Here is a 20754-nt window from a genome sequence, read left to right on the forward strand (position 1 = left end):
TATCTTTCTTAGTCTAGAGATTAGCCCGGTCTCTCCCACAGACTGTGTATTTGTGGTTGTAGCTGGGTGGTGGGGAGGAAGGAGTGTAACAGGTCCTTAGTGACTCATTAAGGTTTCTCCCTTATCCCAGGAGTCCCTGGTGGCGTGAATATGGCGCCAAGGGGATTGACTGGCGCCTTTGCCCTTCCTAGAGACAGCAACAGGGCCCTGGAGTATGGTGGGGTGTGTCTGCTTGTGTTGGCTCCTTCAAAGCCCTGGGACTCTCAGACCAACCCCCAGAAACAGCCAGAGTCAAGGTCTAAAAAAATAAAAAATTTTATTTCCTATCCAAAAGTGAGCTTGGGGCGTTGAGTGGGAAAGGAAAGCCGGAAGCCAGAGCAGTTGAGACCCTGTTGGAAGGGAGGGGGGACAGGACGACTTGGCTGGGGTTTGGAGGTGGGGACAGCAAAAGGGTGATGTTGGGAAGGCTTTGAGGTGCTGGCAGCAGAAGAGACCACCTTGCATGACAGCCTGCAGAGAGACAGACACAGAGATGTTGATAGGCTCAAGTTTAAGGGGAAAAACAGGCATTATTTGGAGCTCACTCTAAGGTAGGGATTTCAAACTGAAATAACACAGGGACCTAAAAAAGAAAGGAAGCAAATTTTGGGCATCGGAAATGATGAGCAAACAGGAGGCTGTAAAGAAATGGGGACTATTTCCCAGCCACCCAAGACCAGGTTATTGCTGACTTTGCCAGATGAATGTTGGCCCTTGCTAGCCAGACAGCTTTATTTTTCTTGGGAAGTTAGAATACTGAATATTTTCTGACTCTTATCTGGAGTCTGATGTTGATAACCAATTTATATTTTGAATAAAAAAAAAATGTCCTGAGACTCAGAGACACGTCTGGTACCATCAGTTTGTTTTGTGTGTGTGTGTGTGTGTGCTGTGGGGGTAAAGTGAGCCCCTCTAGTTTGGTGCCAATAGGAGCCCTAAGATGTTGTGGGTTTCTCAAATAACAGCTGGAATCTCAAACTCACTCCTTTCAAGGTGACATCGTTCTTAGGGTCTTGGGCAAGGGACCCGGAATCTAGGACAGAAGAACTCCGTATACCATCTAGCCCTCTCGCCATAGCCCCCACTCCCCGCATGGTCCAGCCACAGCCTTCATTCACAGGCTAGATCTTTACTCTTGACCATTCTTCTGTTCCCAGTCTATACCTGCCTCCAAGTCTTGGGAAGAAAGCTGGACATCTCCTCTGCCCAGGCCAGCAGGGCACCACGGTCCATTTCATGCCTGCTGGATTCCATGGCCTCAGGTGGTGGCTCCCCTCATGGAAGAGGAGGATGGGGGATGGTTTAGAAAATGGAACAGGGTTAGATGTGGCCACTCTTTGTTCAAAAGTCCAGAGAATTCAGAGCCAACCAGACCAGCTGGTGGCTGCTGACCCCAAGGCAAGAGGCCCAGGAGCCCAGCTCCTCTCTGGATGGCAGGTTCGTAATACCCACCCCAGACAGGCCTGGGCCCAAGGCCAGGGTCAGTGGAATGTGTCTGACCCAGACTGAAAGCTGTGCCTCATGAGGCTTGGGGTCAGGGGAGAAGCCTCCAACACTGGAGAGGGTCCGAGAGGTTCAGGTTCTGAGGGATAGGGTGCCATCGTGGAAGGTCTCAGCTCTGAGGGGGTGGCCCCTATCTCCACGGTCCCCACACTGGCTGGACAGTGAACCACAGCGAGTGTAGTATCCTGGAGACCCGGTGGCGGTCCAGACAGGTGAGGAGAGATGCATGGTGGCCTCTGGTGGGGGCAAGGAAGGTCTAGGGGCCAAGCTGAGTCAGATGGGTGACTTGGGGGACCCAGCCTGGCCTGTAGGAGCCCCATCACTTGTCGCAGCTCTCTGCTCAGCTGAGACACTTCCTGATTGAGGCGGGAGATCTGTTGGGAACGTAGCAAAGTGTCTCAAGGATGCGATAACCATAACCAGGCTCACTCCCCACACCTACAGTACAGTTTACAAAATTCCCTAACCACTGTCTGCCTGCAGTCACGTGGGAAGAAAGAGCAGTGGCTATAACAGCCAACAGGTAAAGTGCCCCAGGTTTGATTTTGTGGCAGCAGACACTGCTGTCCCTTCTCCTTCTCTTTCTATTTTATTTACTTTTGTTTGTTTGTTTTTTGGTTTTTCTAGACAGGGTTTCTCTGTGTAACAGCCCTGGCTGTCCTGGAACTAGCTCTGTAGACCAGGCTGGCCTTGAACTCCGCCAGCCTCTGTGCTGGGGGGATTAAAGGCATGAGCCACCACCACCCAGCTATTTAATTTTGTGTGTGTGTGTGTGTGTGTGCGCGCGCGCGCGCGCGCAGGTGTCCCTCTAGGTCAGAGGTCATCATTGGGTAGCGTCCTCTTATCACTCTATTTTTGTTGTTGTTTTGTGTTTTGGAGACAGTCTCTCATTGAATCCACAGCTCCCTAGTCAGCTAGACCGACTCCGCCTACACCCGTCCCCAGCACTAGTGTTACAGGCATGCACCACCATGCCTGCCTTTTGTGTGCATGAGATATCAGAACTCAAGACCTTTACCAGTGCAGCCATCTTCCTGAGACTGTCTCAGATAGCTCAGGCTTGCCTCAAACTTGCCACGTAACCAAGGATAGTCCTGAACTCTTGATCCGCCTTGCCACTATTTCCCAAGTTCTGGGGTTACAGGCACAAGCCACTACACTTGATTCCCTATTCCCTTTTATAAAATACGAAAAATACACTCCGTCATAGCCTTGTTCTGAGCCCATCACACAAGCTCAAGTCTCTTCATGAGTGTTTTTCAAACTTTAGTAAGTGCAGAATCTGTTGAGAAACTTGTCAAAAAGGCAGAGTTCTTGGCCCCGCCCCATCCATTCCAAACCAGTTAAGGCCCTAGGAACCTGTATTTCATTTACTTGTTTGTTTGTTTTTCAAGACAGGGTCTTTTGGTAGCTTTGGCACTTAACCTGGAACTAGCTCTTGTAGAAGAGGCTGGCCTTGAACTCACAGGGATCCACCTGCCTCCGCCTCCCGAGTGCTGGGATTAAAGGAGTGCACCATCACTGCCCGGGAGAACCTGTATTTTAAAGGTAGTTCTGATTCATACTCAGATACTGGCCTAGAGAAGAGGGCAGCCTGAGACAGTGCGCAGAAGCAGGGCTAGCCTTTACCCTTACTGTAGATAGCTCTAGGCCCTGCTCGAGTCCAGGTGCCACAGCTCTGGCTGCCTGATGTTTATCAGAATGGAGGGAAGGTGACTCCCAGGGGCTGGGCTCGGTAGCATGGCAACAATACTGAGATCCCTTGGGAAATAAGTAGAGGCAGTACCTAGGCTAGGCATACAGAATCTGGGCGCTTCCTGGCCAAGATTCACTCATATGGGCACAGGTCCTCTAAACTTAAAAGCCTCTCAGCTTCCCTAGCCACTGACCCTTCCTCAAAACACACACACACACAGACCACAACACAAGGACTAGATAAAGATACAAACAGAAAGGCTTGGGCCTTGAGCATCAGGTTGGATGGTCCCAGGCTGTAAACAGAGACTCAGTTGTGGGAGGAGGAGGTGTTAGTGAATACCTGAGATGCGGAGGGGCTGGACCAGATATTCGTACACTGTACACTCTTGTCTCGCACATATTATTTTTCTATTTATCTGTTTGTTTGTGTGTTTTTGTTTTCCTGGGTTTTTGTTTGTTTGTTTTGTTTTTGAGACAGGATTTCTCTGTGTAGCCCTGGCTGTCCTGCGACCCACTCTGTAGTCCAGGCTTGGCCTCTGCCTCCTCCCGAGTACTGACTGGGATTAACTGTGCCACTACCACCCAGTGACACAGTACTTTTCTAACTTTTAGGTGAGGAAATAAGCCCAGCATGGCTGTGAAACTTGCCCAGGGTCATTTAGCTAGTGTGACTGACAGAACCCAAGACTCTGGCTAGCTCCAGAACACGACATGCTCCTCTCAGACTCCAAGACAATATTCTCTGGGCTTGTCAGGGAAGAGCCAGCGCAAACCCACCTCCTGGTTCAGACGGCAGACCTTCTCCTTCACTTCCTCTGCTGCCTCCGTGGCCAGTTCCCGGCTAGGCCTGGGGCCTGCAGGCAGAATGGGGTAAAGAGATGCAGATGGGTTCATGGAGCCTGAAGACCCAAGTCCCCCCACTCCTCTCTGTTGCCTGACAGCAGGGAGCAAGGAACAGAATGCTCTGGCGACAGAGAGATGGGGAAACCAATCCGAGAATCTGATTTTTGAGGCCCAGCCTTGGCTCTTCCTCCATGCCCCCCATCCCCCAGGGCTTGTGGGCATCCAAACACTGTAGTGTCTCTTCTGGGTATGCCTTTATACCATGGAACACCACCTTACCAAAGTGCCATGCTCACTTTTTTTTTCTTTTTTGAGACAGGGTTTCTCTGTGGCTTTGGAGCCTGTCCTGAAACTAGCTTTTGTAGACCAGGCTGGCCTCAAACTCACAAAGATCCTCCTGCCTCCGCCTCCCAAGTGTTGGGATTAAAGGCGTGCGCCACCACTGCCCATCTTTGCCTTTTCTTTTTAATTATATTTATTTATAGTTGTGTGTGTGTGCGCCTGCGCCACAGTGCTCGTGCGGAAATCAGAGGACAACTTTTAGAAGTTGGTCCCCTCCTTCCGCCATGAAGGCACCATATAGGCACCATATAGGCACTAGGGATGAAACTCAGTTGGTCCAGCGTCACCATTGAACCCCGTCACTGGCCTCTTACAGTCAGTCCGTTTAAGAAATAACCAGTGGCCCTTCCATTCCTACCACAAAGTCCTGTTCTTTCTCAGCGTGCTAGAACTTAGCACATAATTATAATTCTGGATTTGTTATCTGTGTACACAGGTGTTGGCCCCCCCATGCTAAAATGTTGGCAGGATCTGGTTTGCCTGCATTCCTAGGATGGCATCTAACATATGTGACATGGGTGGGTAGATGAATAAATAGATGGACAATGAGTAACTGTGAATTGAAGTCACTGCGGCTCCTTACCTGAAGAGGGAGCCTGTGAGCGAGTTCTGGTGGGTTCCTGTCTTTTGCTGAACCGGAATGAAGGGGCCTCGGCCGTTTTACTGGAGTCCTCAATGCCATCCACGATCCTGGGGGTAGAGCAGTGCTCGTCAGAACCAAGGGGAGGGTGCAGGGCCCGAACAGAGCAGGCAGAAGGTGAATGAGGGTAGCAGAGCCAGAGAACTGGGGAAGAATAGTGGTCAAAGCGGAATGGTATTGCAAGCTGTGGTTGGAAAGGCAGGGTCGGCAAACGGGGCAGAGACAGTAAGGAGCACTGGTTGGAACGCTGGGAATGGAGCCCAAAGAAGGTTCTGGAAGCCAGCAGGGATATGAGAAAGGCAAGGAAGGCTGGCATCTCACCGGGGACTGAGGTCCGGAGGTCCAAATGTTCCCAGTGGGGGAATGAGGAGCTGGGGGGGCTTCCAGGCAGCAGAGCCCCTGGGGGGGCTGTGCAGGGAGGGACTTTGGCCCCGGCCAGCCAGGGCAGGGGAAGGAGACGGGGAAAGGGAAGGAGAGGAGACAAGGGCTGAGAATGGGGGCAGCTCCTCGCCCAAAAGGCTGACCAGGGACCCCCGAGGTCGTGCTGGGCTGAGGTTGGGCAGCAGGAGGGGCCGACGGGGCTTGGGACCAGCCCCAGGCTCCATGCCACCCTCGGTTTCTGTGATGGAGGGCAGAGTCTTGTCTGAGGAGGAACCAAGAGTGTCGGAGCGTGTCTGTGGGACAAGAGAGCCCCAGTTGATACTGGGTGGTGGACAGTAGGACCCTTCATTGGGGTGCAACCCTCTGCACCATGCACTGCTCCCCATCCTCTGTTCCTTCTCCCTGTGGCAGAGGAGCTAAGGGAAGCTGCCCTCCTCCCAACCTCACCCGATCCAGGAATGAGTATTACCTGGGAGAGGCGAGGAGAGCGCGAGAAGCGGCTGAGGCCCTGTGGGGACAGAGTGGGGTTAAGCTGACTCTCACCTCTTCACTCCCCTGGTACAGCCCCTCTTCACTCTGCCAAACAGTGTTAAGGGACTGTGTACATGGGGCCTTTTCATGGAATTGAGCCAGACACCACCAACTCTAACTCAGAGGAAATTCAGAGAGACAAAGTGAACCCCCAAAGTAGCAAAAGACAAAGGTTTAAGGGTATAGACACATCAGCCTAAAATAAAGTGGGAAACAACAGAACAGCAGTGGAGGAGCAGAACCTCGGTGTGTGGGGTGTGCCACCGGTTCACAGAGGGACTTCAGAAAGCTAGAATGGGGCTGAGAAGTTCTCAGCAATATAAGGTGGTAAGAGATTGTCAAGGGTCTGGGTGAGGCCCAATGGGGGATTGGGTTGGAAGATGCTAAGAGAATATGAAGCATTAGAAAGAGGTGGTTGGAGTTAGAGGTGGTGTTTTAGGGAGGAGAGAGATGCGAGAGCCTCTCTGGGGCTGGAGGGGGTTTTTTGAAGGAAGGTCCCTTGGTGGGGGTAGTGGCCATAGAGTGTCTACATACATTGTTTTCGGAGCCTTGGCGCAGGTTGAAGGTTAGGTCCCGGGGTAGGCCAGCCCGGAAGGCAGCCCCATATTCCGGATACAGTCGCAGGACCTCAGCCAGCCCTCGGCTGCTCAGCTGCTGCAGGCCACAGTAAGTCAGTGCTTTCACATCGGCGCTGGTCTTCAGGACGCAGCTGGGACCTGCCCCTGGCCAAGGCTCCTGCCCCAACTCAGGGATGTCTGCCCCAATCAAGTCCCCCTTCCCTATGGTGAGAGGAAGGGGACAGTCAACTGGGATGAAGGGAACACATGGTATCGGCAGGAAGTGGTCCAGATGGTTGAGAGATGGTCAGTATACTTAGAGATTGTTGAAGGCGAGTCAGTAAAGTGCATTGGAGAGAGGGAATCAGGGGGCTTAGAAAAGGTCATTGGAGAATGACTGGTGAAGCTGGGCCACAGCTACTGGGAGATGTCAATCGCGCTGGAGAAACAGCCAATAGAACTGGAGGATCAGTAAAGACTGACCAGAAGGGTCAGTTAAAGGGTAAAGGTCAATGAATTCTAGGGTCATTGGGGAAGGGACGAGGGAATGGAAGATGACGTAAAGGAATAGGGTGGATTGGCTAAATGGCAGTCATTGATGAAGGGCCAGTGGGTTAAGGGGTGGCCAGAGAGGGGGAAGTAGGGAACGACCAAAGGGGAACCGTAATAGAGTGAAGTGATCAAGGAAGAATACTCCTTGATAGGCATTCGAGGCGCTTGCTCGGGGTCTCCCAATCCCTGGGCCCAGGCTATTCCCAAGTCCTGGGGTGGGGGGAAGGTCTTAGGATGGGCAGTATGTGGTGGTGGGGTTCTTACCAAGGATGGCCAGCACCATGTTGTCGCGGAGCACCTCAAGCGAGCCAGAGCAGACATAGTAGTGAGCCTGGAGGGCGTCCCCACGGCGTAACAGATACTCCCCAGGAGCACAAAACGAGGCCTTGATGTGCAGGGAGAGGGCCCGCAGACAACCCCTGCTAGCTGCTCCAAACAACGGCAGCTGCAGGATCTCCCGATTCAGGTGCATAGCAATGTCAGCCCGCAGCTCGTCTGGGAAGTCACGCAGTAACTGCATAAGAGGCAGAGGTCATTCTGGCCATCCCCCTGCAGTCACTTACTCAGATCTACAAATGAGGAGGGCTGTTTCCAAGGCAAGAGGGCCAACTTGCCCTCTCTTGGAAATTGCCCACTAGACCTTTAGGAAGACTTGTCTAGTCTAAATCTTCTTTGCTGTCTTGATCACCAAATCTAACTTCTGGGCAGAGACCAAGTCTTCTTTCTCTCTGGGTATTGCACATGCACATGGCTACACACACTGAGCAGCCCTAGATTCTGGTTGCTCAATTCTGTATGGTCGAGAGTTGTCCTTGGTGGGACTCCAACATGGAATTTGGAAAGTAGCAATCATCTTTGCTTCTATGTTCCCGGGGACTTTGGACCCTCTATTTCCCGTCTCTAGGCCTCAGTATCCCTAACTGTAAAATTTAGGCTCATGCTAGGTCTTAAATTTTACCGGTTCTCTCTACATTTCCCTCCTAATGTCATGGAGCCCCTCAGCAATTCTGCCTCGCTGACATCTTCTTATCGTCCCATCTGCCCAGCCACACCCAATTTTCCCCCTCTGCTCTTTTCTCATTACTTCTCTAGGCTCCTTGAGTAGCCCATCCTCTCGACTCACTTCCTGCTTCTACATTCTCCCACATCATGGCTACCAGCCCCTGTCTTCCCCACTACCTGGAAGCCCTAACGTTGGGTTCCCATGTGTGTTTACAACTACCTGATGGACAAGCTGCACCTGAGTTTCCTATAGACCCTGCATATGGCTAATGGCTCGGACCTGGACTCTCCCCTTCATCCATAATCTCAGAATTCTTCCTGGGGTACCCTCACTCATCCCTTGACCCCAAGCCAGACCTGGGCATCCCTGTGAGCTACTCTCTTGTAACCAACTGGAAATTGCCTGCTCTTGGGGATCTTTTCCAGTCAAAAAACTCCCATCTACTTCCTCTTCCACCTTCTGCCATACCCCGTCCTGGACATCTGACAGAAAAAACTGCAAACTCAAGGCTACCCACTCTCTGGGGCTGCAGCTGCTCCAGCCCTGACTCTGGTGCTGGCTCTCCCAGTGCAACCTCCCCTTCTCCGAGGCTCACTCAGCAACATTCAGATCCTTGAACTCATTTGCTCAGCTTTACCCGTACATGCAAACCTAGGTTCCTATCACTTTTCATTTCTTTTTTTTGGCCTGGAATGGCCTTCCCAAGGCAGACTGATTCTCTTGACCAAGATGTACCACTTTCTCTGCCATCTTCCATGTCTCCTCTGGCTCAAGATGCAATGAGGGCCCTGCTGCAGGAATAGGGTTCCATCCGCTACAATGCGTCTCTGTACCTGTCTCCCTCTCACCTTTCTTGGGGTCTCTTTGAGGGCAGAAACTGTGGTGTGTCATCACCTCTAGCTACCCCCATCCTCCTCTGTGTTCAGACCCAGAGAATGAATGGAAATCGGTGGCTTGGCCCACCGCAGGGCTGGGGGGAGACTGTGATGCCTACCATGATGGAGAAACGGAGGCCCAGAGAAGGCAAGGTGTCCGCCCAAGTCACACTCAATCATTATACTTCCTTTCAACCTCCACGCTTAAGCACTAAAGGAAGGGTTTTGGATTTGGCTGGGAGCACATCCTTGCAAGGAGCCCTGTACCTCCCTACACCTTGGTTGTCTCTGTACCAATCCTAGAGAGACAATAGCCCCTCCCCACTGCACTGCCACATGGCCAGAGCCCTGGCTCGGCACTACCTCGTTGGCATCGATGCCGCTGTTGACAGCCCACGTAGTCTGGAAGTACTCCAGCATGCGCTGCTTGAGTGGACGGGGCAGCCGGTGCACTCTGATGAAGTCTTTGAGGTCCTTCATGCGGCTGTGGTAGAGCGAGCGTCGGGAGTACATGCGCTGGATGATGGCTGTGACATTCCCAAACACTACTGCGTGCATCAGTGCTGGAGAGGTGGCAACCCACAGCGTATCAGGGGCGATCACCCCTCCCTTGGCTCCTCGTGCTCCCCGGATCACCCTGCCTTTGGATGGGTCTCAGAGGTTCTGGGGAGGCACAGCAGAGCTAGCAGATTCCTGTGAGCACATCATCCTAGTAATCAGAGGTAGGGAATGTAGGTGGCAACCCACAGATGGGGCAACCTGTATTCCTCTCTCATCACCTCCTTAGGTCATGACTTTGGGTGTCTCCCCTCTTGAAAGAGGTCATACCTGTTTATGGGCACAGTCACGTGCAATGGAGAAAGGTCTATGAATGAACACGTGACCGTGTGGACTTGTGTGGGCACCTTGCTTTCTCCGAACCTCAGTTTCCCTGTGCGCAAGCCCGAATTTCCAGGGCTCCCTGGGAGTAGCGGGGTCTGGCCTCACCGCCTATGAGCATCGTGCAGATGGAGAAGATCTTCTCGGCATCAGTGTTGGCACACACGTTGCCAAAGCCCACACTGGTGAGGCTGCTCAGCGTGAAGTACAGTGCCGCGATGTAGGCACTGCGCCGAGACGGTCCACCTGCCGAGCCGTTGACATAGGGCTCGTCCAGCCGCTTGCCCAGCTCATGCAGCCAACCTGTGATACAGAAGGGTGGAGGAAATTAGAGCTAGCTAAAAAGGCGCTGAAGAAGGCATCTCCCTGGTCTGCCTGTTTGACCTGGCATACATATTTACGGAGGGAGGAGAGGGGCAGTTTGCAGCCGCGGAATTGGCTCTAGCTGCACTCCAAGGCTACCCACTCCTTAGACTGTAGACTGCAGGGGCCCCTTCAACGTCCTGGTATGTTACTGCGTGTTTCCTGTGTGTGATGGGGGTAGGGTGCCAAGATCTGACCCAGCCAGGCCTGCCCCTGCCATTGCCTGTAAACAGCGTCAAGGAGAAAAGAAAACAGACTGTTTCAGGTGGGAGGCAAACTACGAAAGTGGAGTGTGTTAGAGGCTGCAGCAGGTTATTAGGGGAGCCAACATGGATCCTAGGTACAACATTTGGTTGAGGCTGAGAGTATAGAAGATTCACCATGGGCCAGGTGGTGGTGGCGCACACTTTTAATCCCAGCACTTGGGAGGCAGAGGTAAACGTATTTCTGTGAGTTCGAGGCCAGCCTAGACTACAGAGCAAGTTCTAGGAAAACTAGGACTGTTATACAGAGAAACCCGGTCTTGAAAATAAATGAATAAATAATAAATAAGGAAGGAAGGAGGGAAGGAAGGCAGGAAGGAAGAAAGAGAAAGAAAGAAAGAAAGAAAGAAAGAAAGAAAGAAAGAAAGAAAGAAAGAAAGAAAGAAAGAAAGAAAGAGACTTCATCTTGGGGAAGAAGTGGGGCTTCCCAGGGAGGAAACATGCACAAGGCCCAGAATGAGAGAGCAGTGGGTCAGGCCCAGGAGGGCAGTCAGCGTCCACAGGCTCTACAGGAGGAAATAAAGTGGTGGGGACACAGGTCATGCCGAGCTGCCTGGGGCATATGACCACCAAGCATGGGCTTCACTTTGGGGACAGTGGGCAGCTGGTGTAAGGACCCAGATAGAAGCTGGGGGAGGGTCAGTGTTTATTCTCTTTAAAATTATTATTATAATTGTATTTATTTTATCTTAATGTATGTGAGTGTTTGCCAACATGTTACATATTTGTACCATGTGTCTGGTGCTTGCACAGGTCAGAAGAAGTCATTAGGTCCCTTCTGAGCTACCTATCATATGGGTGTTGGGAACTGAACCCAGGTCCTCTGCAAAGTCAACAAGTGCTTTTCACCCTCCAATCTCTCCTGCTCTCTCTAGTGCTGATTCATGGGAGACCAATTTGGCTGCAGCAAAAAAGTGGTTGAGGGTGGGGATTGGAGGAAGACAAGGAAGGCCATGCTGTCCTTTGTAGGAGTCATTGAGAGAGGAAGTGAGGTAGACTGGACAAGGTGGTAGAGATGGAGAGAAGATTCCAGATCTAAGTGGTGGGGAAGGTGTGGGCTGAAGGAGAGGGAGGGGCCAAGAACAGTGCCTAGAATCTGACCTACTTCCCGAGGAGACATTGAGGGTCTGGGGCTGCCTCCTGGCCAGTGGCCGCATTAACTGTGGCTAAGGAGGAATTGATGATGGCAGAGAGCTACAGGACAAGAGGCGTTTCTGAGCCTTGATACAGGCTGCTCCCTCTGTCCCAAATACTCTCTCTCCATCAGCGTGTCCCCTGTCACTGGCTGATTTTGGTCTCCTTCCCAGATGGGCTGGAAGTTCCCCCTAGCAGAGCCCTTCTCTTCAAACCAGTGTCTCCACCCTTGATCCAGAAGGAGCCCAGGGCATTTTACTGGGTGGTTAGAGGACAATGGGATGGGAAGATGTTAAGTCCTGGTGGCATCAGTTTGGGGGATAGGACAGGTAGAGACGTCGCAAGTGGAAGTCTGGGACTGGTGGCTCACCAATGTCCCAGAGCAGCGGGTCATTAGCTTCCATCTCCCGGCGCCCGATGACATACCAGACGCAGGCCATCCAATGAGCAAGGAGGGCAAAGACGGACATGAGCAGCGTCAGCACCACCGCGCTGCACTGTGAGTAGCGCTCCAGCTTCTGCAGCAGCCGCAGCAACCGCAGGAGCCGCACTGTTTTCAGCAGGTGTACCAGCGAGGTCTGCGGGTGGAGGGGGGCATCGGGGGAGGCTGTCAGCAGGCACAACTCCCCAGAGCCCTCATATAGCCCCCACCCCTACTGACACATCCTTCCCACCAGACACCCTGGAGCCAGGGGAAGCTGCAAGAAACTGTCACCGCTGCCCTTAGAAAGTGACGATAACGTGCACGGGGAGAGAATAATTAGCTTAGCTACTGAGGACTTCTTTTGTTTTGGGCCACCAGTATGCTAGGCATTTGTAATCCTCACTAAAGCAAACAAAAGAGCCTTGGAGCCTTTGGTCCAGTTATCAGCCCAGGTCCCAGTTTGCTAATGAATGAACTAGGGCTCGCAGAAGCTAGTAACCTGCTCCAAGGTCAAAGATGAAGGAAATAATGGCTCTATAACTCAAGTCCAAGATGACAGCCACCAAGTCCATTTGGGACTGAGCTGCCTCATAGAACTATGGGATGATTCAGGAGCAAGCCCTGGCCAGAACCGGGAGGAGGAAGGGGTAGGCTGAATGATCTATTGAGGACCTCTGTTCAAAGCTCCAGTGTTCTTGGAGCGGCCAAGCAGGGCTGGCACACGGCTTGGAGAAGTGTAATGAAAGGAATGGGAACAGATAAGGAGCCTGAGGATGTTGAAGGCTAAGGGCTTTCCCCTTTGTAGGTCAGCTACAGGTGAGAAGGAAAACGTGGCTTGAGGACACCTGCTTTGAGCTAGAGACTGATGGAGCCATGGTGTCTAGCAAGGACCCTGGAAACATTTGCTATTTTTACTGCTATGGGGAAAGGAATGCAGGGATCAAATCCAGGACTTTATACATTCTAGATAAATTTTTTGTTTTTTTTTCCTAAGCTATGAAACCATATCCCCGAATCTGCTGGTTTTGTTATAATTATTAACACTTTAACTAGGCCTTCTAATATGGCAGACAAGGAGTGGGGTAGGGGTTTGCTAGTGCATAGGAGAGCTGTAGGCTTGAGGTACTTGCTATAAAGCCCTCACCACACTTTCAGGGAGCTCCAGGGAGGACCGTACCCCAAAGCCCTGGCATTATGCTGCTCCAAAACCACCTCGTGAATCTCTAATGTTAAGTGAAGCGGCTAGAAAGGAGGTGGCCCTGGTTCCCAACAGGAACCCTTTGTAAGTCCTAACTAAAGTCTTAACTTTGAGACGTAACACAACTCCCTCCAGCCCCAGAACATCTGGCTCTCAAACTTGAACACTTCAGGGCTCCCCAAAGCCACTTATTTCTGTGTCCCACACCTTTAAGGACCCTTCTCTCTTTGTCCCTCTGGCTAGAACGCCATTGGCATGACTTCTGTAACTCTATAACTCTTGTCAGTGCCTGCACCTCTGTTTTGGTTCAAGCTCTCTCAGGCTTCCAGTGTCGATGGTCATTTCCCCTAAGTCATACAGCTGGAGACCCTGGTTATCTGGGAAGCAGACTGTATATGGGAGAGAATCCTAGTCTAGGATTCTGGAGACCTAGTTCTGATTGCGCTTCCATACCGACATTCAAAAAAAAAAAAAAAAAAAGATTTAAGAACCTTCCCTAAAGGGTTTCGTATAGTGATGTGTGCAAAAGTATATGTGTGAAATTTTATTGAATCTGCAAAGTACTCCTACAGGTACCAGAGGAGAGGGGACAGCCCGAGAGGAGGGGCTGGTGGCTCTCTGTAGCAGGCCCTCTCCTGTAAGGTAGACACTACCTGCTGGGCATAGAGGCATGGCTACAGGCCTAAGGACTAGTAGGAAACCCTTTTCTGTATGGTCAGTACCTCAGGGCAGTCTCTCTCTCTCTCTCTCTCTCTCTCTCTCTCTCTCTCTCTCTCTCTCTCACACACACACACACACACACACAAACACATGCACGTGTGTAGCAGCATGCACACACATGTGCACAGCCAGTAGAAGGGGCCCACAGCCCGTTGGCGGCTAGTTAAATCCGGCTTCGTGTAGGTGGTTTCCTGCTATAGCTGACTGCAGCAGGGAGCGCACACGGGAAAACTGCTCTCCACCTCTCCTCCCCCACAATGGCGAGGGGGCTTGGGGACACAGGGCAAGACTGCCTCACCTTGGACTAGAAAAGACCTACTGTCTGGCTCCATCCTGACCCCTCAGGGCACTTCCAGGCAGTCCCGAGCAAAGACACAGGCCAGTCTCTGACTCGCTGGCTTGACTTACTATGCACTTTCTCTGGTTTCTCATCCTTTGCTAGCCAAATCCTGTTCACTCTTAGAGGCTTAGCTCTGCTCGCGCCTCCTCCAGGAACAGTTCCTTCCCAGACCACCTCAGCCCTTGCCCAACTGGGATGCTTCTGCCCCCGGGTGCTGGCCTGATCTCAGAATGTTTTTGCATATGCCGGCATTCCAACCTAAATCTCCAAGGCCAGTCCACGCTGCTATTACCCACTCCCACTCCCATTCAGCAGTCCTGTGGCTGATGTCCTCCTTCCATTATTCCTGCCTGTCTCACCAATCTGAGAGGGCTGTGAGTGCCAATTCCTTGTCTCTTTCTACCATAGTGACCAGGCCCCCCATACAGTGTTTTGCAGACAGCTAAATGCTCATCAGTTGTTTGTGAAATAAAAAAAATGTGAAAAGTACCACTCATCTGGCATCAGACCAACGCCGCCTTGGTAGCCATAGTTAGCTTTTCGTTTGTCTCAGCTTCCCTCAAAGACTGTGAGCTGAGTTCTCCAAGAGCAGAGACCCTTTGGGCTCCTTCCCAGTGCCTGGCTCAGGGCTGTGCCCATGGCGGAATCAGAGAGACATCTATCTGCAGGTGAGTTGATAGGAAGGACCGTGGCTGGGAGTTCAGATGCTAGGATGCATGGTGGGATGGGGCTCACTCACCACGGTGATGTTGAAGACATACAGCAGGTCAAAGGGCAAGGCAGCAATAAGGTCCACGAAGAACCAGGTGGCCAGGTAGTGGAGGCCGATGGAACGAGGAGCAGAGATCACCTGGCCCGACTGGGACACATAGGTGGTGCGGAAGTTCAAGATGATGTCTGAGGGATGCAAGAGGCTGTTACGAGGGACCATGCACGGCCTGGATCCTTAGGGCAGGGTGTGGTGAGCACTGGAGACCCACAAGAGAGGAGGCAGAATGGAGAAAGCTGAGACTCTTGGCTAATCTATAGAGAGGAAAGGCCACAAGGCTGCAGGCTGCAGGGGACTGGGCTCTATAGGACTTACAGGGTCCAGGGAGGAAGTGTTAGCCTCTTTCCCCTCTGAGGGTTTACACCTCACTAGGCCCCTAGAACTCACAAAGAACTACAAAGAGAAGGTAAGACCCTTCTGAGCTAGAGAAGGGTCCCGCAAGCCCAGCAGGGAGGGAGGCTTGTCAGAGTGGGTCCCCATAGCCCACCCTCCGGGTTAGTAGGGCAGAGGGTCTGACCCAGGATGAAGAGCATCTCCACAGCGATGTCGCTGACAAGGGTGTGTCGGGAAGTGATGGGGGTGTCGTCATCACCGGAGAAGCAGACGTTGTAGGGGACGGTGACCGCGACGTAGAACGTGGCGAGGAGGATGAGGCCATCCCAGACAGCCTTGGGGATGCTGTAGTGGAGGAGGAGGCAGCGGGAGCCCCCCACGGAGGCCACCTTGTACTCAGGCACTGATGGCTTTGGCTCAAACACGTTCTAAAGGGAGAGGGGTGGTGGTTGGGGACACTTGGGGGAAAGAAAAGTTGAGGCTGGGGGAAGGGAGAGTTAGGGGATAGGAAAAGGGGAAAGGTGGGCATCGCAATAGTAGCCAGAAAGGGGATGGAAGGTATGGGAGAGGAGCTCTCAAATTGGCAACTGGCACTTTTGTCTCTGTACCAAACTATTGCTCAGGCTCTTTTTTTTTCCCCTGTCTGTAGCTCTGGTTGTCCTGAACTAACTCCATAGACCAGGTTGGCCATGAACTCACAGAAATTCAGAGATTCACCAACCTCTGCCTTCAAGGGCTGGAATTAAAGGCATTCACCACCACCAGCAGCAGCGGGCTCATTTTTGTAATTCTTTCTTTTCACTTCTTTCTTTCCTTTCTTGTGCTGGGGACTGAGCCCAGGGGACTTTTACTCACAAATCAGGCACTCTATCACTCAGTTAAATCTCCACAAAACACCCTCAGGCCCCTTCTGAAGAAAACATGCTTTATCAGCTGCATTTACTTGAATTGACCCTTGTCCTCTTTGAAGAGATTATGACAATCAGGAAGATATCCTAGCCTGAAGGGTTATAACTTCTTTGGAGTTCTTTCTGAGTATGACCCAGAGGGAGGAAGTTAGCCCTGCTGATCCAGACCCTATAGCCTTAACAGATTACAGAAGTTGGTGGGAGACTCCATCCCTTGTTCATCAGGATCCATAGGATGGGATGCTAGGTCCAAAACAGGGGCTTTCTTCCTAGGACCACAGCACCTTGTGAGTTTATCCCTCGTGATACAACCCTTACACTAGGGGGAGAATTCTTACTAGAGCTCCACCCTGTGTGACATCACCAGAGCAATGTCAATCAGCTGCTAAAGAAAAGGAAATGGGAATGGAGGAGGGATAGGGAGGCGGGCATATGTGATGAAGCAGAAAGTAGCATAAGGGCTGAGCAGTGGTGGCGCGTGCCTTTAATCCCAGCACTCAGGAGGCAGAGGTAGGCGGATCTCTGTGAGTTCGAGGCCAGCCTGGTCTACAAGCGATAGTTCCCGGACAGGCTCTAAAACTACAGTAAAACCCTGTTTTGAAAAACAAAAAACAAAAACCAAAAAGAAAGAAGGAAAGTAGCATAAGGAAAATGGGCAGACAGGGGGACAAACCAACAGAGGGAGACTGAGCAGACGGAAAGAGGGAGAAGGTAGCCGGGAATTAGGGTGGGAGGACTTGGAAATATCAGTTGGGGGTGAAACTCACATTATTTGCCTCCACGCTTCCCTGACCCCGGCGACCAAAGTGGCCAGTCAATCGGTGGAGGACAGTCCGGTTCTGTCTTCTGGTGGACCGAAGTTTTGAGCTAGTTCCTCTCCTCCCAAGGGAGTTTTCTATTAGGAAAAACAAACAAAAACAAAAACAAAGAAAACAAACAGGCAGAGCTAAGTTGGGCTGCATCCTAAGAGATTGTGTGTGGAGTAGTCTATTGTGACCCAGACTTCCAGTTACCGTGATTATTGTCCCCATGGATTCCCGGTGAGCCAAGTCCTGGGCCTCCACTCTGAGTGATGTCCTTGAAGGAAAATAGGAAAAGCACAACCTCCCCCATCTCATTCTTGATGGGCATCATGTCCAGGAGACACCAGAAGGCTGAGCCTGTGGGCACAGAGAGAGGGCAGAGGTGGGTGAGCAGCATTGTGCCTACTTTCGGTCCTCCCTGGTTTCTCTATGTAGTCAAAGGCTCTGGTGAATGCTTAGAGCTGGGAGACACCCCAGAGATTTGTTATCTTCACTTCACTTTACAAATGGAGAGACCAAGGCCCAGAAAAGATGAAGGATGAACTTAGCTCTGTAGCCAGCTTGTGGCCATGGGAGAATAAGCCCCCAAGCTCCTCTGTGCACAGCAGACTCCGGCTGAGACCTAGGATTTGGGCAGATGTCAAGCCAGGTCAAGCTCCTCACCATCCTTTCGGTAAAAGCAGATTTCAGCTCGGTGTTCCTGGTGGCCCTCCAGGGCTTTTTGTAGCCGTTGCAGGGCCGGCTCGCTGGTCTCTGGGCCGTAGAGGAATCGGCAGCTACAGGTTTTCTGCATGACCTCGGTGCGGCCGTAGCCTGTGAGCTCACAGAAGCCGTCAGAGCAGTAGACAATGGGATAACCCCGTGGGCCCTGTGCATTGGCCAGAAGGAAGTTGCTATCTGCAGGAGGGAGAAGTCAGGGTCAGAGCCAGGCCAAAAGGGAGCTAACTTCCAGATTAACAACAGTTCCCTAAAGTTGTGAGCAGAGATCAGAGAGCTAGAAGGTTCTAGGTGATTCCTAAGGGAGCTCTGAGATGTTCTGAAATGAGGACAAGGGATAGAACCAAAGGGCAAGAACTCAAGGGAGGACTAGAGAAGGAAGCCTAGGAGGCCATGGGGCTCATGCTGCCTTCAAGCTGGGGCACTGTGACTGCAGAGAGCAAGGTCGAATAGTGAGGGCATGGGTTCTAGGACTCATTTCCATCACCCTGTGACAGTGACCGTGACCCCGGGCAAGTTAACTATAGCTCCTGTGCCTCAGTTTCCTTATCTGCAAAGTGGGACACAGTGTGTCTTTTTCTCTGGTGGCTGTGGGTTGCGTCAGGTAACCTGAAAAGAAGGTCTCCTGACACTTAGTAAATGCTACTCTGAGAAAGGAAAAAACTCCCCCCCCCACACACACACACACCCTGCAGTCACTCAGTTTTGGAAACATATCCTTGGATACAATCCCAGCATTTTCTTATTATGAGCAGGACAAAGATTCTGATGACATCATACTCTTATTGTTAAACCAAAAGGCAGACAATTTCCAAACTCACAAACGTGCTTAAAGTGAGGGAAAGACAGTGGGAGAAACATCCTCTTTCTTGCCTTCCAGGAAATGCCCACTTTTTTTGATATTTTCAGGGGATCTGCTCCTGGTGCTTAAAGTCAAACTGGAGAAGACATTGAGGTGTGAGCTGCAGCCACCCCCAGCACCAGAACCTGAGTTGGCTCCCTCTAGCTTCAGTGGATTAGAGGCTTGGGGATGGGAGGGCACCCAGGGACAGGCTCAGTTGATGGAATATGAGACCCAAACAGTTCAAGGACCCTAGGAGAGGTTATGGTCCCAGGGTGGGGTGGCTGATCGGGACACTTAGGATGCCTAGGAAGCACTGGGTCCTGTCCTGGGCACAGCCTACTTCTTCCATCCCAGGGCCCGTTGCCTCGGTGATTGGCGCTATGGAAACAAGGGAGGTGTGTGTGTGGGGGGGTAGAGCCCTGGCAGCTCGGTTTCCGCCCTCGGCTACCGCTCCCCCACCCTCCTAATGCCCGCCAGGGTTTCGGAGAGGGACAAAGGAAGACATGGGGGTCCCAGAGTTGGGAGAGGGAATGGCGGGAGAAGAGGCCGGGAAGGAGCTCTGCGGCTGTCCAAGGTGCTGAACTTGGGAACCACGCTCAGGTGGGCTAGCAGAGAGTTCCCTCGGTCTCAAGCACTTGCCCCCGCTTTGCCTCACCCACCTCACACACAGATATCTCATAATTTGGGGCGCGCGTGACCTTAATATAGACTAGGTCTTAACTAAGTCTGATCTCTCTTTCTCTTTTTCTGGAGCAGGAGCATCTGGAGTCATCAGACCACTTTGTCCCATCTCCAGGTCTCAGACACCTCCAAACACACCCCCAGCACAGCTCTGTCCCGGAGTGGGTGGCTCCCAAGGCCCCCTCCTCCGTCGTATGGCACAAAGAGCCTCTTTTGCCTTGAGTCACACCCCCTAACCTTGTCGTCCCCCCCCCCCCACTGCCCCAGTCTCTTGATCTTCCACTCTCAGGGGCTCCGCACGGCTTCAGGAGTTCCTGCACTCCATTCTCTCTTCTCTGATCACACCGTGTCCAGTATACCCAACCCACCCTGTCCCAAGGAGACTTGACCCAGCCCACATCCAACTCACGCGTGCCGTCAAAGCGGGTGGCGATGGTGTCCAGAAAGGTGTTTTGAGGGGCCAGCAACCCCTTCATGACCGGCATGGCCCCGGGTGCGGATTCGAGGCGTTGCGCGGGCTGCGTTCAGCGCGGCCTGGCCGGAGGGGGCGCGCTACCGGCGGGGCCGGGGCGCCCCATGCGCCGGCCTGCCTCCTCCCCTCCTCTCGCCGCCGCTGCCTCTCTGCTCTGAGCTCTGCTCAGCAGCACTTCGAGAGCCCCCCCCCCGACCTCCCCACGGGTCAGGTTCTTCCCCGAGGGCTTGGCCCGCGCCCACCACGTGGCTCCGCACTGGGAGGGGCCGCCAGAGACACCCGCACCCCTCCTCTGCGGCTCTCCTCCCGGAGGGGAGCGGCCCACGCGTGTCTCTTGGGGAGAGACTCGGAGACACGCCCACCATCGAGGCTTGAGGTGATGAGGTGGGGCTCGGATGGTGGCCACGCCCTTCTTTCAGGGTGGTCACGCCCCTACGCGTGGTTCCCTGGCTGCTCTGGTAGCTCCACCCTACGGGTTTCCCCGCGTGGCCCACGCTGGGGTTTGTGTCTGGTTGCTAGTGCCGCCTGCTGGAGTTGGGATATTTCTTTTTTTTCTTTCTTTTCAAAACAGGATTGTTACATTCATTTATTTTGCGCGCGTGTGTGTGTACTTGCCTGTGCTGTAGTGCAGGGTGTGGAGGTCAGAGGACAATTTTCCTTAGTCGGTTATCGCCTTCCACTTTGTAGGTCTCCAGGATCGAACTCAGTTCTTCAGTCTTGGCAGTTAAGGGCCTTTATCCACCGAGCCATCTTGCCAGCTCTCATGTCTCTATTTTTTTTTGATTTATTTATTTATTAAATATACAGTGGTCTGCCTGCATATATGCCTTCAGGCCAGAAGAGGACACCAGATCTCATTACAGGTGGTGAACCACCATGTGATTGCTGGGAATTGAACTCAGGACCTTTGGAAGAGCAGGCAGCGCTCTTAACCACTGAGCC

At 52.4% G+C, this 20754-nt stretch overlaps 1 protein-coding gene across 1 annotated transcript; it reads right to left on the minus strand.

The window, feature by feature from the left end:
- Positions 1-380: 380 nt before the first annotated feature.
- Positions 381-19943, minus strand: Kcnh4 (potassium voltage-gated channel subfamily H member 4). The gene is made up of 17 exons (XM_057775344.1): positions 19750-19943; positions 17762-17995; positions 17309-17455; positions 17063-17190; positions 15572-15815; positions 15025-15182; positions 11974-12181; positions 9952-10146; positions 9328-9527; positions 7351-7600; positions 6512-6756; positions 5916-5954; positions 5387-5739; positions 5009-5115; positions 4018-4094; positions 1204-1916; positions 381-510 (listed from the first exon to the last, which is right to left on the minus strand). Exons 1-16 carry the CDS (start codon positions 19823-19825, stop codon positions 1521-1523), a joined length of 3057 nt encoding a protein of 1018 aa, XP_057631327.1. The 5' UTR covers positions 19826-19943; the 3' UTR covers positions 381-510; positions 1204-1520.
- Between the last annotated feature and the right edge of the window lie 811 nt (positions 19944-20754).

This window comes from Chionomys nivalis, chromosome 7 (assembly GCF_950005125.1).
Source record: "Chionomys nivalis chromosome 7, mChiNiv1.1, whole genome shotgun sequence".
In the NCBI taxonomy this organism is placed as follows: Eukaryota; Metazoa; Chordata; class Mammalia; order Rodentia; family Cricetidae; genus Chionomys; species Chionomys nivalis.

Bases quoted from the DNA above. Each gene is read 5' to 3' on its own strand.
- Kcnh4 (XM_057775344.1), bottom strand. From the start codon at position 19,825: ATGCCGGTCATGAAGGGGTTGCTGGCCCCTCAAAACACCTTTCTGGAC. The intron at 9,528-9,951 runs GTGAGGCCAGAC...CCACCTCTCCAG, and splicing joins CTGCACGATGCTCATAGGCG to CACTGATGCACGCAGTAGTG. The intron at 7,601-9,327 runs GTAGTGCCGAGC...CCTCTTATGCAG, and splicing joins GCGGCATCGATGCCAACGAG to TTACTGCGTGACTTCCCAGA.